Genomic DNA, 14,718 nt, shown 5'->3' with positions numbered 1-14,718 from the left:
AATTGGGTGGGCTGGTTACTGCTACAGAGATGATGCAATGTGGCTTCTGAGACTAGGTCATAAACAATAAGCTTCTGACTTTCTGCCCTAGGCTGTTCAAGTTTGGAACCATGGCACCATGACGTGAAGGTGTCCAGGAGTCCCACAGAGAGGCCGTGGGTAGGTGCACCAGTCAGTGACCTTGGCTGGGCTCAGTCCCAGACCACAGCCTGTATGGACAGACGTGTGAGTAAGCCGGCAGAGGGCTGTAGACTCCAGCTGTGGAGTCGTCCCTAGCTTTGAGACTTCCTCGCTTAGACCCAGATATGGTAAAACAGAAACAAGCTCTCCCCACGATGCCTGCTGCACCTTCTTAACGCACAGAACCTGTGAGCAAAATGAAATTTTTGTTTTGTTTTAAGTCAGGGTGGTTTATTACACAGCAATAGAACAATGGTAATCACTAACTTTCCTGTTTGTTTAGGATCTTTTTTTTTTTTTAACTAGAAACAGCTATGGCAACTTCATGGTTTAAAAAAAAAGAGTAACCTTTACTGTAAAGGACAATTGGTATGTGAAACAATGGACTTGAAAGTTAAGATTTTAAAAAATACAAATCAGTATCTAGTGATGCTTGTAAAAAAATCTTGGGAGTAGATGATCAGGTTACAAGCACCTTCAATGGAGAATAAATCCTGACTTCATGCCAACAAAACTGAAAACCACAATATGCACTGTATAATTTCAGAAAATGGTTTAGATTTGGTTATTGTTATGAACCATCGACCCACTCAAAGGAAAAAAAAAAACACTTCTAACAACAGAAAAGGGATCAGGGTGGAGCCTACTGGAAGAAAATTGAACCAAAAATAAGAAAGTTGAACCAAAAGTAAGTATTATGTTATTTTTAAAATATATTTTTAAGATGTTTATTCATTTTTGACAGAGAGAGAGGGAGAGAGAGGGAGAGAGAGGGAGAGAGAGGGAGAGAGAGGGAGAGAGAGGGAGAGAGAGGGAGAGAGAGGGAGAGAGAGGGAGAGAGAGGGAGAGGGAGGGAGAGGGAGGGAGAGGGAGGGAGAGGGAGAGGGAGGGAGAGGGAGAGGGAGGGAGAGGGAGAGGGAGAGAGAGGGAGAGAGAGGGAGGGAGAGGGAGAGAGAGGGAGGGAGAGGGAGAGAGAGGGAGGGAGAGGGAGGGAGAGGGAGGGAGAGGGAGGGAGAGGGAGGGAGAGGGAGGGAGAGGGAGGGAGAGGGAGGGAGAGGGAGAGAGGGAGAGAGGGAGAGAGAGGGAGAGAGAGGGAGAGAGAGGGAGAGAGAGGGAGAGAGAGGGAGAGAGAGGGAGAGAGAGAGGAAATGCAAGCAGGGGGAGAAGCAGAGAGAGAGGGGGACAGAGGATCCAAAGCAGGCTTCAAGCTGTCAGCATAGAGCCTGACGGGGGGCTCGAACTCCTGAACAGCAAGATCATGACCTGAGTGGAAGTCGGATCCTCAACAACTGAGCCACCCAGGGACCCTGAAAAATGAGAATTGCTTTAGAGCTACATATCATATACACACATGGTACACCTCTATCTCCCTCCCACACACACCTCCACAACCAAGGACACTAAGCACACTTCATTCACAGAGAGCAGTACTGGGTTGATTGGCGAGGATCCCACTGAAACCTGCCTTCCTGCCCACGGCACGGTTGCACCTGCCTTCCCTAGAGAACAGCCCTTCCAGGTTACAGTGATCAAGGTGAATTTCCTACTAAATCAGAACCATTCCCGCTGCTGTGCTGTAAGAACTAAGATTAAGCAGGACAGGAAACGACAGAAGACAAACAATATGTCTATAATTTCAACACAGCCTGGAAATGAGAAGATCCTAAGTCTGTTATTTTCACCATTTGAAATATGATTTAAATAGAACTTCACAGGAACCCTACGCTTGATATTACTGCCTTATCGGGAAGAAAAGCAACTTCTCACAAAAGCATGTATCTGTTATGCCTTCGGATGTGACCAAATTGTATGCTGTAATTTTAACCAAAGTGCGTAGACACTGCCTGAGGTGATAAGGAACACTATCTTTGAACAATTTCCACATTTAGTTCAGTCATGGTGGTTGTTTCTTCAATCTAAGGCTTTTATTTTTAACACTTAGGGTTTTTTCCCCCAGCTTTATTGAGATCTAGTTGACAACTCAGGGCTCTTAAACCTCATTCAGAACCAACCAGCACGGATTACCCATTTAAAAACTTGTATTCACTCCTGGAGCTGAAAAGTAGTTTCCTAGCTTCAGGTAACTTCCTGGAGAGGTTAGGTCATAGGATCTTCTGTGCCTGGTAGTAAGGCTTCAAATTCCCCTCTAATGTGCTTATAAATTCTGAACAAATGAATAAATGAATGTCCTCTAGGCCTTTGTTTGCTGGTTCTTTTAGTCCATTTAGAGCTGACTGCCCTTTTAAGAACCTGCTCAGAGGCCTTAGTATTTTCCCTTGTACTGATCTCTGTTTTAAAATAACAGCTCAGAGGCATGAATCTGTGAATTGTCATGGGATTTTTACTGGAAGAGGTGAAAATACTTCGTAAGATGGGCTGAACATCCCTCCCTCCCAAACATGATCACTGTGCAAAATGTAAAATAACGAGGTTTGGAAAGAAGAGCTGAGATGGCGACTGAAGGTCACGGGAGGGAACATGTGTCCACAGTGAACAGCTCAGGCCTGGGCTAAGAGGGCCAAGAACAGTGGCCACACAAAGGATCTGAGTGCACATCTCTGAACTGTCCACGGATGAGTATGTATACGTATATACAATTAGGTTATTCTCACTTTTCCCCTCTTCTCTCCCTTTTGCTCCATTCTGCTCAGACCCAGGCCTCTTTCCACAGGAGGGAAAAGAAAAGGAAGCTAAGCAAACCGTCACTGAATGGTGATCAGTCCCACATTCAACAGCTTCTGAGCTAATACAGGACCCTTTTAAGTATTCACTGAGCGCCTAGGAGTCCTTCTCCATTTGTTTTAGGATGCGCCATTTGACTGGGTTACTCATTACACTTCAGGTCAACTATGTTCTTTCACTTCCCAGCCTCAAGGTTGTCCTATCAGTTGAACTGGACCATCATATAGCACTGAGAGCCACCTGCGATTTTAACAGACCTAGGGCTTTTGTGTTAACCCTCGTGAAAGCTTCTTGGGCGGATGCTTTCCAAGTGTAATCCTGGATGAGGTTTGTTCTAGCTGGATGTGCCTTTCCTAGTCCCTGAGCTCCAGCTGTACACGTTGTATGTGGCTGCTATCAAATGTGTCATTCTGCGGATGCCATCTGATGATGGCTTGGACGTAGTTCCTTTTCTGAAAACATTCATTGTCTTCGTTCTTCTTTTCGAAGACCAGGTCAGAGTTTATATAGGCCAACTGATTTTCCCCTCGTAGGGCTTCTCTGACTCTCGACATTTCTTGGGTATGTTGGGGTTTAGTGCTTTTGCAAAGATTTACTGCAAAAATGGATGGCATTCTTCTACTTGTCTTTCTGGAAGTAGGAGTTGCCAATTGAGGCAAAAACTCTTACTACCTGTCATTAGTCCAATCTGTTTTCTCTTTCTACTTCAATGGCCTTCTCACAAAGCTCTTGCAATTATTACATTTGACCTTTTCTTTTTTTAAAAAAAATGTTTATTTTTGAGAGAGAGAGAGAGAGAGCACACGCATGCACATGTGCAAAAAGGGGAGGGGCAGAGACAGAGGGAGACCCAGGATCCCAAGTGGGCTTTGCGCTGACAGCACAGAGCCCGATGGGCTCCAACTCACAAACCGTGAGATCATGACCTGAGCTGATGTCAGATTCTTAACCGACTGAGCCACCCAGGTGCCCCCACAGTTGATCTTTTCAAAGAATGTTGTTGTGACTGATAGGATATGTTGACGGAATCCCTATCTGTGACGGGGTTACGCCTCTTCGAGGCAGCGTCAAGCCTTCTTATTTTCCAACGCTTTTTCTTCATACGTCTTTCTTTTTGTTCTCTGGAAGATCTCCTCTCGCTGTCTCCCATTTGGACCCCGTTTTGAGGAGGGGTGCTGTTGGTGTCAAAGCCCCCTCCCTCCTCACTCACACTGCCTGGTCAATGCTAAGAACACAGAGGACTGCCAAGACTTGGGTATTCTGCAGTTTGCTACCCAGATCAGTTTACTGCTCAGTTCCTTTATTAGTTTCTTACAGGAAGAATCATCAAAGCAGTGGTCTGTCCTACAGTTGCTTCCTAAGTACTGGGACAGATCCGGCATATTGGAAGGGTTCATCAGTTTCCTCTCTATCAGCTAAGCCCCCAGGTTTTATAAACCCTGTCTGTGCTGGGGGATTATCCGCTTCACGCGTGAAGTCCTCTTGCATGGGTTCCCTCGGATTCTTCAAGCCAGTTTAAGAATTCAAGTGCTTACTTTCTGCAAACTTATCCCTCGTGTCAGATACATTTTAGACAATTTCTATAGCCTTCTATATAAGCCACCTTCTCATAGTCTCCTTTCTTGCCATAGGCCAGTGGTTCTCAACTGGGGGTGATTCTGCCCCCAAGGGGACATTTGGCAATGACTAGAATTTTTCCCTTCTTTTTATTGTGATAAAGCACACATAACATACAATTCGCCATTTGAAACTACAAGACAGTATACTTAATGGGCTCACAATGTGCAACCATCACCTCTACCCAGTCACAGGACATTTTTATCGTTTATTGTCATAATAAAACTCATTTATGATTTTTATCATATTCCCAGAAGGAAACCCGACAGTGATTAAGCAGTCATTCCCAATTCCTCTCCCCACCCCGCCCCAATCCCCTGGCAACCACTGATCTGCTCTCTCTGTGGATTTGCCTCTCCTGGATACTTCATATAAGGGGACTCATAAAATTCCATGAAAGTGGAATTCATAAAATATGTGGCCTTTGCTGTCTGGCTTCTTTGATGAAGCATGATGTTTTCACGGTTCAACCATGTTACACAACGTGTAAGTATTTCATTCCTTATTTCAGCTGAATAATATTCTACTATACGGATATATACTTGGTGTACGTATTCATCATTTGATGGACATCTGGGTTGTTTCCACCTTTTTGGCTATCAGATACACTGGTCTCTAATGGAGGATTCCACTGGTATCTAGCAGACAAAGATCAAGAATGCTGGTAACATTCTATAGTGCAAGAGGATAGCCTTCATCACAACAAAGAATTATCCAGTGCAAACGTCAACAGTGCCGAGGTTGAGAAACCTTGGCACGTGCTATAAAATGACTACTACAGAGTAAATGATTCAGGGGATCTCACTTGATAGATTCTGACTAGGATCCGAAGGAATCATCAACGTTATGAGCACTCAGGGCTTTAAAGCCCTCCTCTTTCAATCCATCTTCTAGAAGTAACTAGAACTCTGGTCCTTTCTCCTTTGCCTCTGGTCAAGAGGTTGACTGCCACGAGAGCTGCCTGACCCTTCTATGGACTCAAAGTACACATCATTACCTTTGCTTTCCTTTCAACAGGCAGCTGATACTGTCTCAGAAACTCCTCTCTCACACCTCAGGATTTGGCTCCTGCCACACGATTTTAATTTTACAGCAATAATATTTAAACGTTATTAGAACATGTGCTAAACACACTACATGCATTATTATACTCAATTCTCATAATAATCTTAAGCACTTGGCATTATTCTGATCTTTCTTTTAGAGATGAGCCTTGGAGTTGTTTAATAATTTATCCAAGGTTATGTCATTAATAAGTAGCAAAGTCAGCCTTCAAAATCAGGTCTAATTCTCAGCTGAAGTTTTTCACTCCAATGCTATACACTTTGGACACTTATCACATGTGACTTAATATCACAATTATTGCAGGAGTAAACATCACCTACGCTTAAAACCTAGGTCTACTGAGAGCAATTCTGGTAAACTTTGTTTCCTCACTCAATATAAAAGCAATCACTCAGGGGTGCCTGGGTGACCCAGTCAGTTAAGCATCTGACTCTTGGTTTCAGCTCAGGTCATGGTCTCACGGTTTGTGGGTTTGAGCCCCACGCTGGGCCCTGCAATGACAGCATGGAGCCTGCATGGGATTCTTCTCTCTTTCCCCATCTCCGCCTCTCCCTCTCTCTCTGCCATTCCTCTGCTTGTGTGTGCTCTTTTCCTCTCTCTCAAAGTATATAAATAAGCTTTAAAAAAAGAGTAATCACTCAGGAAAAGTGCCTGACTTGTTTTCAATCAGTTATTCTCACCAAGTGCGCAGTAAGTATCTAAAATAGTGAGAACAGAAAGATCAAAAGGAAAACAAAACTCGAGAATAGTAAAGGGAACGTTTCCCCCTGGTAGAATCCTCACTCCATGACACTATTATCCAGGCAGTAATTTCCACTGGGCACTTTTGGGGGCCAGGAAGCAGGGCCTCTCTCTAACTGATATCTTTTGTCTCACTTGATATTCATACCTTTCATTATTCTTTGCTATTAAGAACTTTGTATCGGGGAGCCTGGGTGGCTCAGTTGGTTAAACCTGACTTCAGCTCAGGTCATGATCTCATGGTCTGTGAATTCAACCCCCGCATCCGGCTCTGTGCTGAGAGCTCAGAGCCTGGAGCCTGCTTCGGATTCTGTGTCTCCTTCTTCTCTCTACCCCTCCCCCACTCACACTCTGTCTCTGTCTCTTAATAACGAATAAATTAAAAAAAAAAAAAAAAAAGAACCTTGTATCTTCTGAGAATGTTGGGGTCTTTCCCTGCACTCATGCCACTATGCAGGAACTGTATCTCTCTGAAAAGGGTCTTACACAAAAGCTCAAAGAAGGTTTGTTACATATAATTCTACAAGTGTCTTAATGTCCTTCCACTGTGGGAACACTCAAATGTAGTGCTTTGCACCAAGCACAAATCTAGAATGTCCAAACTGGCACCTACGAGTGTAATAATCTCAGTTACCTCAGGAGAAATTTCCAACCTAAGTAAAGGCCACACTTAGTACTAGGAAACTGTACTCCCTCCCCTGGGTCACATGGATACTTCACCCTCACTGGAAAGGACTAATATGAAAAATGACCACAGGCAATGCACAACATGAAAGTTCAGAAGCTACAATATAAAAGCTACAACTATATATATCATCACAGAGAAGAAATTTTACAAGATTGGCCCTGAATCAATGGGAGAGGCAAGATCTGAACTTTGCTCCTAACAGCTTATTAAGTCCCTCCTGCCATATTCAGGTCAGCAGGGCTATTACTGTCACAGGTACACCAGCTGAGTGGAGACGTCTTAGCAAGCTGGGAGAACAGGTAATGCCAGGGAAAAAAAGAGCTTTCTTTCCCTATTTGCCAGACTTCTTTTGTAACAAAGCGATACGTTCATTTCCTATGCTAATCTTCTCATCTTTTTCTATATTGCTAAAGGTGCAGCACCTAGCCATAAAACCTCTTCCTTCCAGAGGCGCCTGGATGGCTCAGTGGGTCGAGCATCTGACTCTTGAATTCAGTTCAGGTCATGATCTCATGGTTTGTGAGCTCGAGCCCTGGGTGGGGCTCTGAGCTGACGACACGGAACATGCTTGGGATTCTCTCTCTGCCCCTCTCTTGCTTGTGCAGTCTCTCTCTTTCTCTCTCTCAAAATAAATAAATAAACTAAAAAAAAAAAAAACAAAAAAACCTCTTCCTTTAGACCATATGAACGTTAATGATTTCTAAAAAATTTCCATTCTCCTGAAACATAACATCTAAATCTAAAAAAATAGCATAATGTCTTACTTGGGTTGTCTATAAACCACAATCTATACTACTTAATGGTCCATGTGGAAGGCTTTCATTACATATTGCTAATGATAGGATTTATAGCCTTTAATCCTCTTTACCATTTGCTTTTGTCTAGATTATTTCAAATTCAGTTCACATTAAAACTCTACTTACTTCTTCATTTTGCGGGGTTGCAGGAGGCCTTTCTAAATCCAGAAAATCTAGCGGTCTTTCACTTAGTGTTAGTACACGAGGCGGGGTTTTCAGTGCCAGAGGTTTAAAGGGAGTTGACTGTATAAGGTCAAGATCCGCTGGTCTTGAAAATGGAATGTCTTCATTATTTCCTAGGAGTAACGAAATAGAAGGGAAGGAGGTTTTAAAAAGCGAGTGGTTTTATTAAAGACTATCTGCCATTACACACCCCCTAGAATGTCTAAAATGAAAAGACTGATGGTACAAAGTGTTGGCAAGGGTGTGGAGCAGTGAAAACTTTCATGCATCACTGATGGGAATATCACAGGGTACAATCAGTTTCACAAACAGCATGACCGTTTTCCATAAAGTTAAACACAATTTACAATATGACCTAACAATTCCACTCCTAGGAATACGAAAACCTACGTCCTCACAAGGACTTGTATGTCAACACTCACAGCAGCTTTAATCCTAACAGTCCCAAACAGGAAACAACCCAAATCTCCATCAGTAGGTGACCGGATGAACAAACTGGGGTGTATTCACATAGTGGAATGCTACCCAGGAGTAAAACAGAATGAACAACTGATGCATACAAGAACTTGAAAGAATTTCAAAAAGCCTGGAACTGAGGGGAGGAACTAAATGAGATGGGGCACAAGGGTACCTTTCAGGGTAATGAACATGTGCCATAGCTAGACTGTGGTGGGCAGTTACAGGAGCATATACGTTGGCCAAAACTCATCGAGCCGTATGCTTAAAAGTCACACATATTTTATGTTTGTAAATTATATGTCAACTGGTTGCATTACTAAAAAATGTTGTTTGAAATTTCAGCCTATTAGGACAGAGATTTTGCAAATACTGCCAAGTTGTATTTCCCAGCCCCTTTCCTAAACAATAGTTTGAAAGACCCAGAAGTTTTCATAAAAACCCAAAAAACAAAGCTTTATCCGGCAACTTTACAAACAAAGCGTCAGGTACCTGCCACAACGATCCTCTCTGGAACCTGCATAACGACGCTAGCATTCGGCGCTCCTTCTTGGAATCCTTGCTCCAGATCAGCATTTGGTGGCGCTACCTTTAATCTTTCCGGGACCCTCATCTGCTGACTAATACCTTCGGTGTATTCCATTTCATACTGAATTCGACTAATTTCCGCCATCTCAGCAGCGCGGGGAGAAGGAAATGCTGCCCCACTCACTCTGTGGGCAAGAATTTAAAGATGGGGGGGGGGGTGTGACCACATGTTACGATGCCAGTCTTCGTAACACGGCCAAGTTAGAAGACAGTACCTTGTGGGAAGAGCAGAAGGGGCCTTCTCTTTTGCGAGTACCAAACACATAAAAGCAAAAACAAAAGACCGAAGAAAACGGTTTCCTCAACAGAATGCCTTCTCACTTTATCAGCTGAATTTGCACCTTGAAGACATTGCTTAGGAGCAAGTTTTTAAATCACTGTATAACCACAAAACAAATGCGCGTGCACACACACGCACACACGCACACATGCACACACACATACTTCCTCTCTTTCTCTCTGCACAGATATGCATGCTGCTTATAATTCAAAAATGTCTGAAAGAAAACTTAAATTAAAATCTCCTAATCAATCATTTGAGGGAAAGCTGCTAGGATTTTCCAAAAATGAAATGAGAAATTGCTGCCATGCGTGAAAAAAATAAAACCTTTTAATGATGAAAATCAGATTCATAAAGTAAATAAGGCTAATTCTCAATTTATTTTAAAAAAACGTAGTCCCCTGAAAAAGCACAAAATACAAACTAAAACTTCTCTTACTAAATGTATAGTGATATACATCACTGTACAGTGATGTATAGTGACCGAGATGCAATGAACGTCAAATATCGACTCTGTAGTAATAAATCCTTAACGGACGCGTTCATTTTGGGGGATCAGAAGCTTCACATTCATGTGCAGTTAATACTGTATTTACATGTATATTTTTAAAAAGCATAACATGCCTTTAAGGGGAGAGACAGTACCGATGCATGGAATAACCTTCTAAATTAGAGAAGGACCCATGCTTCAGGGAAATGCTGAAGAAAGTTCCCCCCATACACAAAGTGCTGGTGAAAGTATAAAAGATCAGCCTATGGCGATCAGCTTTCAAGCCACAATCTCTCAAGCCTATAATAGCAGCTCAACTGAATAAAATGCCACTGACCTTCCTACTGGTGTATCACTGCTTGTTCTTTCACTCATTTGTAACACAGTACATACACATCTAGAATAGCTATTAAAATATTGCTACCCTGTGGTTCAGTTTACTTTATGCAACAATTCCCCTACAGATCTGAACTTTTTTGGAGGTGAACATAACAACACCAAGACTGCTTTTCCAGCTGTAAAAAAGAAAGAATAAAGATCAGTATTTCCACAATTCATTTTATTACAAAAAAAAAACAAAAACAAAAACCATGAATAAAAGTAAATATCCACTTGAAATGATCTACTAAGACCTGATCCACAAAACCAGTTTTCACATTTCTACTAAACAGTTACTCTACGTCTGAAAAATCATGAAGATGGTTTTATGCACAGTCATTATTTTATGATTTTGCAAATGGGATAAAGCTAATCAAATACATAGAAGAATGTGAAGTCAGATTAAAAACAAACATTTTGCCATAAAACCCCTTTAATCGTTATATTCTGAAGGGGAATAAAAGTCCTTTTCTTTTTTAAGACAAGCACAACACAAATGAAGAAATCACGACGGGAATGTAAAGGTCAGAAGTAAATGTACTTGACGTGGCCTAAAAAACTGATGTAGAAGTAATGGTTTCTTTAAAAGGAAATGACTTCAAAAGCCAAATTATACTGAATTTTCAGCAAAAAGTCTTATATATAAATCAGGGGCAATAACAATTAAAGACCGTTATACCTGGGGTAATTAAAGGCCAGTCATACCTGGGGTATCTCCTAACCTGCATGTCAGAGATATGTTACTACCCTTGACCAACCTCACTCAATGAGATGCCGAAGACAGTTCTTGGAGGTTGCTTAGGGAGCAACAAGGTACTTAGGGACAAGCGGTTAATTAGTAATTACGACTGCTAAACTGCTTCCTTTATTCTTTACCCAAAGGTGTGAACTTTGAGGATCTGGCATGCAGATGGCTTAAAGACTAAGAAAATAGAGGCAAAAGACAAAATTTATACTCACAAATGTGTACCAGTGGCTGCTTGCTATTCGGCACTATCTGCTTCTGTGGTTCATATTAAATCCTTTAACTTCCTTCAAGGTGCCTATGCTGGATTTAGAGCCACTTTTGTCCCTAAGGGAGAAAAACAGGAGTTAATTGAGAAGCGACATGATACCAACGTTAGGGACGCATTGCTGGAAATCCTCTAAGTGATAAGTCACCAAAGATATACAACCTTACATTAAGAAGCCAATAACGAAAGAAAAAATTAACAAGCTCACCACCAAGTTTAGTCCCACAGCCAGGGCCCTACAACCATTCGTCAGTTAGTGCAAGATAAAATAAAGAACTGTCATCATTTCTGATGTGAATTTAGAAAGATGTGGCAGATGAAAAGCATTTAAACATAGAAGAATCTTAACAATTATGTGTAAATGCATATACACATACAAAGGAGGAACAAATGTATTGGCTAAATCTTCGTTCGGCTATTTTCATTCAATACGTAATTTAATTTCATATTTATTTAATTTCATTCACAACTTTCATTCAGTGTTTGAATCTGAACCAGCAATACGTGCACGTGGTAGAGAACACACAAGAACACAGAGAAAATACAGTGTCCCACCAGATCCTATCCTATAACCACCCAGGTCCCCACGGGCAGCCTCTATTATCAATTTTTGTGCATCTTTCTAGAAGAGAACCTCTTGCAATTCTTGGGTGCATCTGAAACACAGTAAAAGCTTATCTTCAACTATGATACAGAAAAGACGGATCTCAAAAGGATTACAGTACTGTGACATTATAAATTGAAGTTTTATAATAATATGCAAGGGCCAAAGATAACCAGACAACATTATCTCCCTGAAATGTGCTATTCCCCCCCCCCCCACTCCGTTTACTGCATTTCAGTCTTCTTACTGGCTTTCCACTGGTACATCCCACTGAGCCTCAACATTTCATTCTATAGCAACATCTGGTCTTAGGAGAATCTCTCAGTTTGTAAAATATCACAGACTTAGATCGTAAAGGTAGACACTGAAAAGACAACTTCTGGAAAAAGCCACATTCTCCTGCAGCCTATCTGAGCTACCTAAATTTAAAAAGTAAATGGTCTGGGGTGCCGGGGTGGCTCAGTCGATTAACACTCCGACTTCAGCTCAGGTCATGATCTCACAGTCCATGAGTTCAAGCCCTGCGATGGGCTCTGTGCTGACTGCTCGGAGCCTGGAGCCTGGAGCCTGCTTTGGCTCCCTCTGTGTCTTTGGCTCCCTTCTGTCTCTCTCTCTCTCTCTCTCAAAAATAAACATTAAAAAAAAAGTAAATGGAGCTTTTCTAAGATTTAACACTGCACTGTCCTAATTAGATAAGAATCTATTTTTCCCCCCTCATTCATTAGACTATAGCATATTTGGTATTATGTTTTGGCAATACATAAAATAAACTTCTCATTTGGAGCTCAGACACTAATTCCTGAGGTTCTGTAATTAGAATCTACTAGGCAACCGGTACACAATTCTCCACTGTATAACTAAGGAGACCAAATCGCTCTTAGAATCATAGATGATCTTAGACCTCTAATTTCTAAGCCTAGTACTTCCCAAACACAAGTAACTTACCGATTTCATAGTTGTTTTCCACATTCAAACTATACGTTTTCTCTTATCCACACTTCGTTCTTCCTTTATCTCAACTTTAAAAAATACTGAATAAATGTGTTTTGAAAGGAAATTTTACATAACTCCTTCAAACCACGGATCTGATGTATCTGTACATACATGTAACAAAAACATAACTATTTGAAACAATCCTTATCCATATACTATCTAGAATCAAGTCAGACCCCACTCACGGAAAGTGTCCCAGTTTTGGGACACAATGATTCAAGCTTGACTTTAATCTCTGTATCAGAACACTGGAACCCAGAGAAACAGCCCAGGAAGTCACAGAAACAGCTTGGGTCAAATTGATTGTGGTTGCAAAGCTTTATAAAATGCTCCAATTATTTAAAAAAAAAAAGTGCCTGGTTCTTTATCACTTATTGTGTGGACCTAGTTTAAGGTTTTTATATAGGTCACCCTGTTTCAGTTCTCTTTTCAAGCAACTAAACAAACGGGTGTATTAGCAAATCAGGGTGTAGCGATCCAGGATTAACTGCAGTGTTTAAAGAAATGTCACTGAAAACTTAGAAAAACATAAATTATCAAATTTTAAAGTAAGGCTGTGCATCCACAGAAAACAAGTTTCAACACCAGAAGGGAGGAAAGCAAGAGCTAAACTGTGCAATCCTACAATGGGGCAGCCCTATCAGACAGGAAGGGACAGAACACACAATTTCCTTTTGGAAAGAACAGCAAAAAGCAATTCGCATGCGTTTGAAACCCAAAAGATAGCAGCTCCTACACAGAATTTAATTATATGGGGAAAGACTACTGAGTACAACCAAATCGTTCTAATTCTTTCCAAATCCATTTTCCTGAGGGTTTTTTTCCTTTGGGATCTCATTAGCCGACCAAATTGACAGAAATAATTTTGTTTGTTTGTTTTTAATTTAATGTAAGGAGAGAAAAACATTTAGGGTCCTTCCGATCAAGTCTCTCAGTGGATGCGAGGCTTGAATACAACTGGTTCTACATTTGGGAACAAGGGCCCTGGGGCTTTTCTTATCTGCTGCAATCAAAAGATGCCACCACTTTGAAAGGTTCCTCATCCCTTACACAGCGCCCCTCGCTCTAACGACGCAGGACGCGGCCCGGGGTGTTCCTGCACCATCCAAGGGGCCTCGCCCTGCAGACCAAGGTCAGAGGCTCCGAGGAACAGGCGCTCGAGTTTTCCTCCGGCTTCCCAGCTCCTGGAAGGGAATCCGAGAAGCAACTCCCACCATCCACACCTGGGAGAAGGCTGCTTACAAGACGGACCCGACCAAGGGGCCTCCCGCGGCCGACCAGCTTCCAACCAGGCCTTCCTTTGCGAACACGTCATTTTCCACAAAGTACAAACCAGAACCAAAAACTGTAAAGTCCGAAGGCGGCTGGTTCAAGGTCATACCGAAAGGTGCCTCGGGGGCCTTGGCCGGGAAGGATGAGGGAAGACCACCAGCAAAGCTCCGCGTTCAAGCTCTCGGGACGCCCCCAATGTTTCTCAACCCCCTCCCCCAAACTATTTTCTAGCCAGGAAAGTCCACATTTGTGGTCAAAATGAGACCCCGAGCTAGAAAGGCGGGGAGAGGTTAGCCCGAAAAAGCTCGCAGGAGCGTGTGCTGCTCTCCCTTGAGCTCCTCGGGGACCGAGGGGCGGCAAGGCCCCGAGGAGGAGGAGGAAAGGCCAGAGCTCGGGGGTCGGGACTCGGGGCGACACCATGAACGGGCCGGGGTCACCGAGGGTCCCTCCGCCGGCCGGATGGTCACGGCCGCGGCGCCAGGCCGAGAAGCCGGCTCGGGCCGCGGGTCCCGGGTCGGGAAGGCATCAACACTCACCCCTGGGCCCGCTGGAGGGTCTCGGGCGAGGGCCGCCGCCCGCCGGCTCCCGGGGCGTTCGGGTGGGCGCTCCCAAAGGCCGTTGGCCGAGCGCACCGAGGCGCCCGGTCAAAGCACCGGCCGGAGCGGCCCACAGCGGGCCGGCAGAGACGCGA

General features: G+C 43.0%; 1 protein-coding gene across 12 annotated transcripts in view; it reads right to left on the bottom strand.

The window, feature by feature from the left end:
* Positions 1 to 14,711, bottom strand: part of MFF (mitochondrial fission factor) — a 34,678-nt gene extending 19,967 nt beyond the window's left edge. For 3 of the 12 annotated variants that reach the window (XM_042950335.1, XM_042950338.1, XM_042950346.1), the window contains exons 1-3: positions 10,105 to 10,194; positions 8,902 to 9,122; positions 7,897 to 8,066 (exon numbers count right to left, since the gene is read on the bottom strand). In XM_042950335.1, coding sequence (XP_042806269.1) covers positions 7,897 to 8,066; positions 8,902 to 9,122; positions 10,105 to 10,142 — 429 coding nt within the window. In that variant the 5' untranslated portion in view covers positions 10,143 to 10,194. Of the gene's footprint in view, positions 1 to 7,896; positions 8,067 to 8,901; positions 9,123 to 9,212; positions 9,352 to 10,104; positions 10,283 to 11,105; positions 11,218 to 14,563 lie in introns of those variants that run through there. The other 9 variants (XM_042950334.1, XM_042950337.1, XM_042950339.1 and 6 more) reach the window with 7 other exon arrangements.
* Between the last annotated feature and the right edge of the window lie 7 nt (positions 14,712 to 14,718).

The sequence above is a fragment of the Panthera leo genome, chromosome C1 (assembly GCF_018350215.1).
Source record: "Panthera leo isolate Ple1 chromosome C1, P.leo_Ple1_pat1.1, whole genome shotgun sequence".
Classification (NCBI taxonomy): domain Eukaryota; kingdom Metazoa; phylum Chordata; class Mammalia; order Carnivora; family Felidae; genus Panthera; species Panthera leo.
This window is presented reverse-complemented; position numbering and strand designations above follow the sequence as displayed.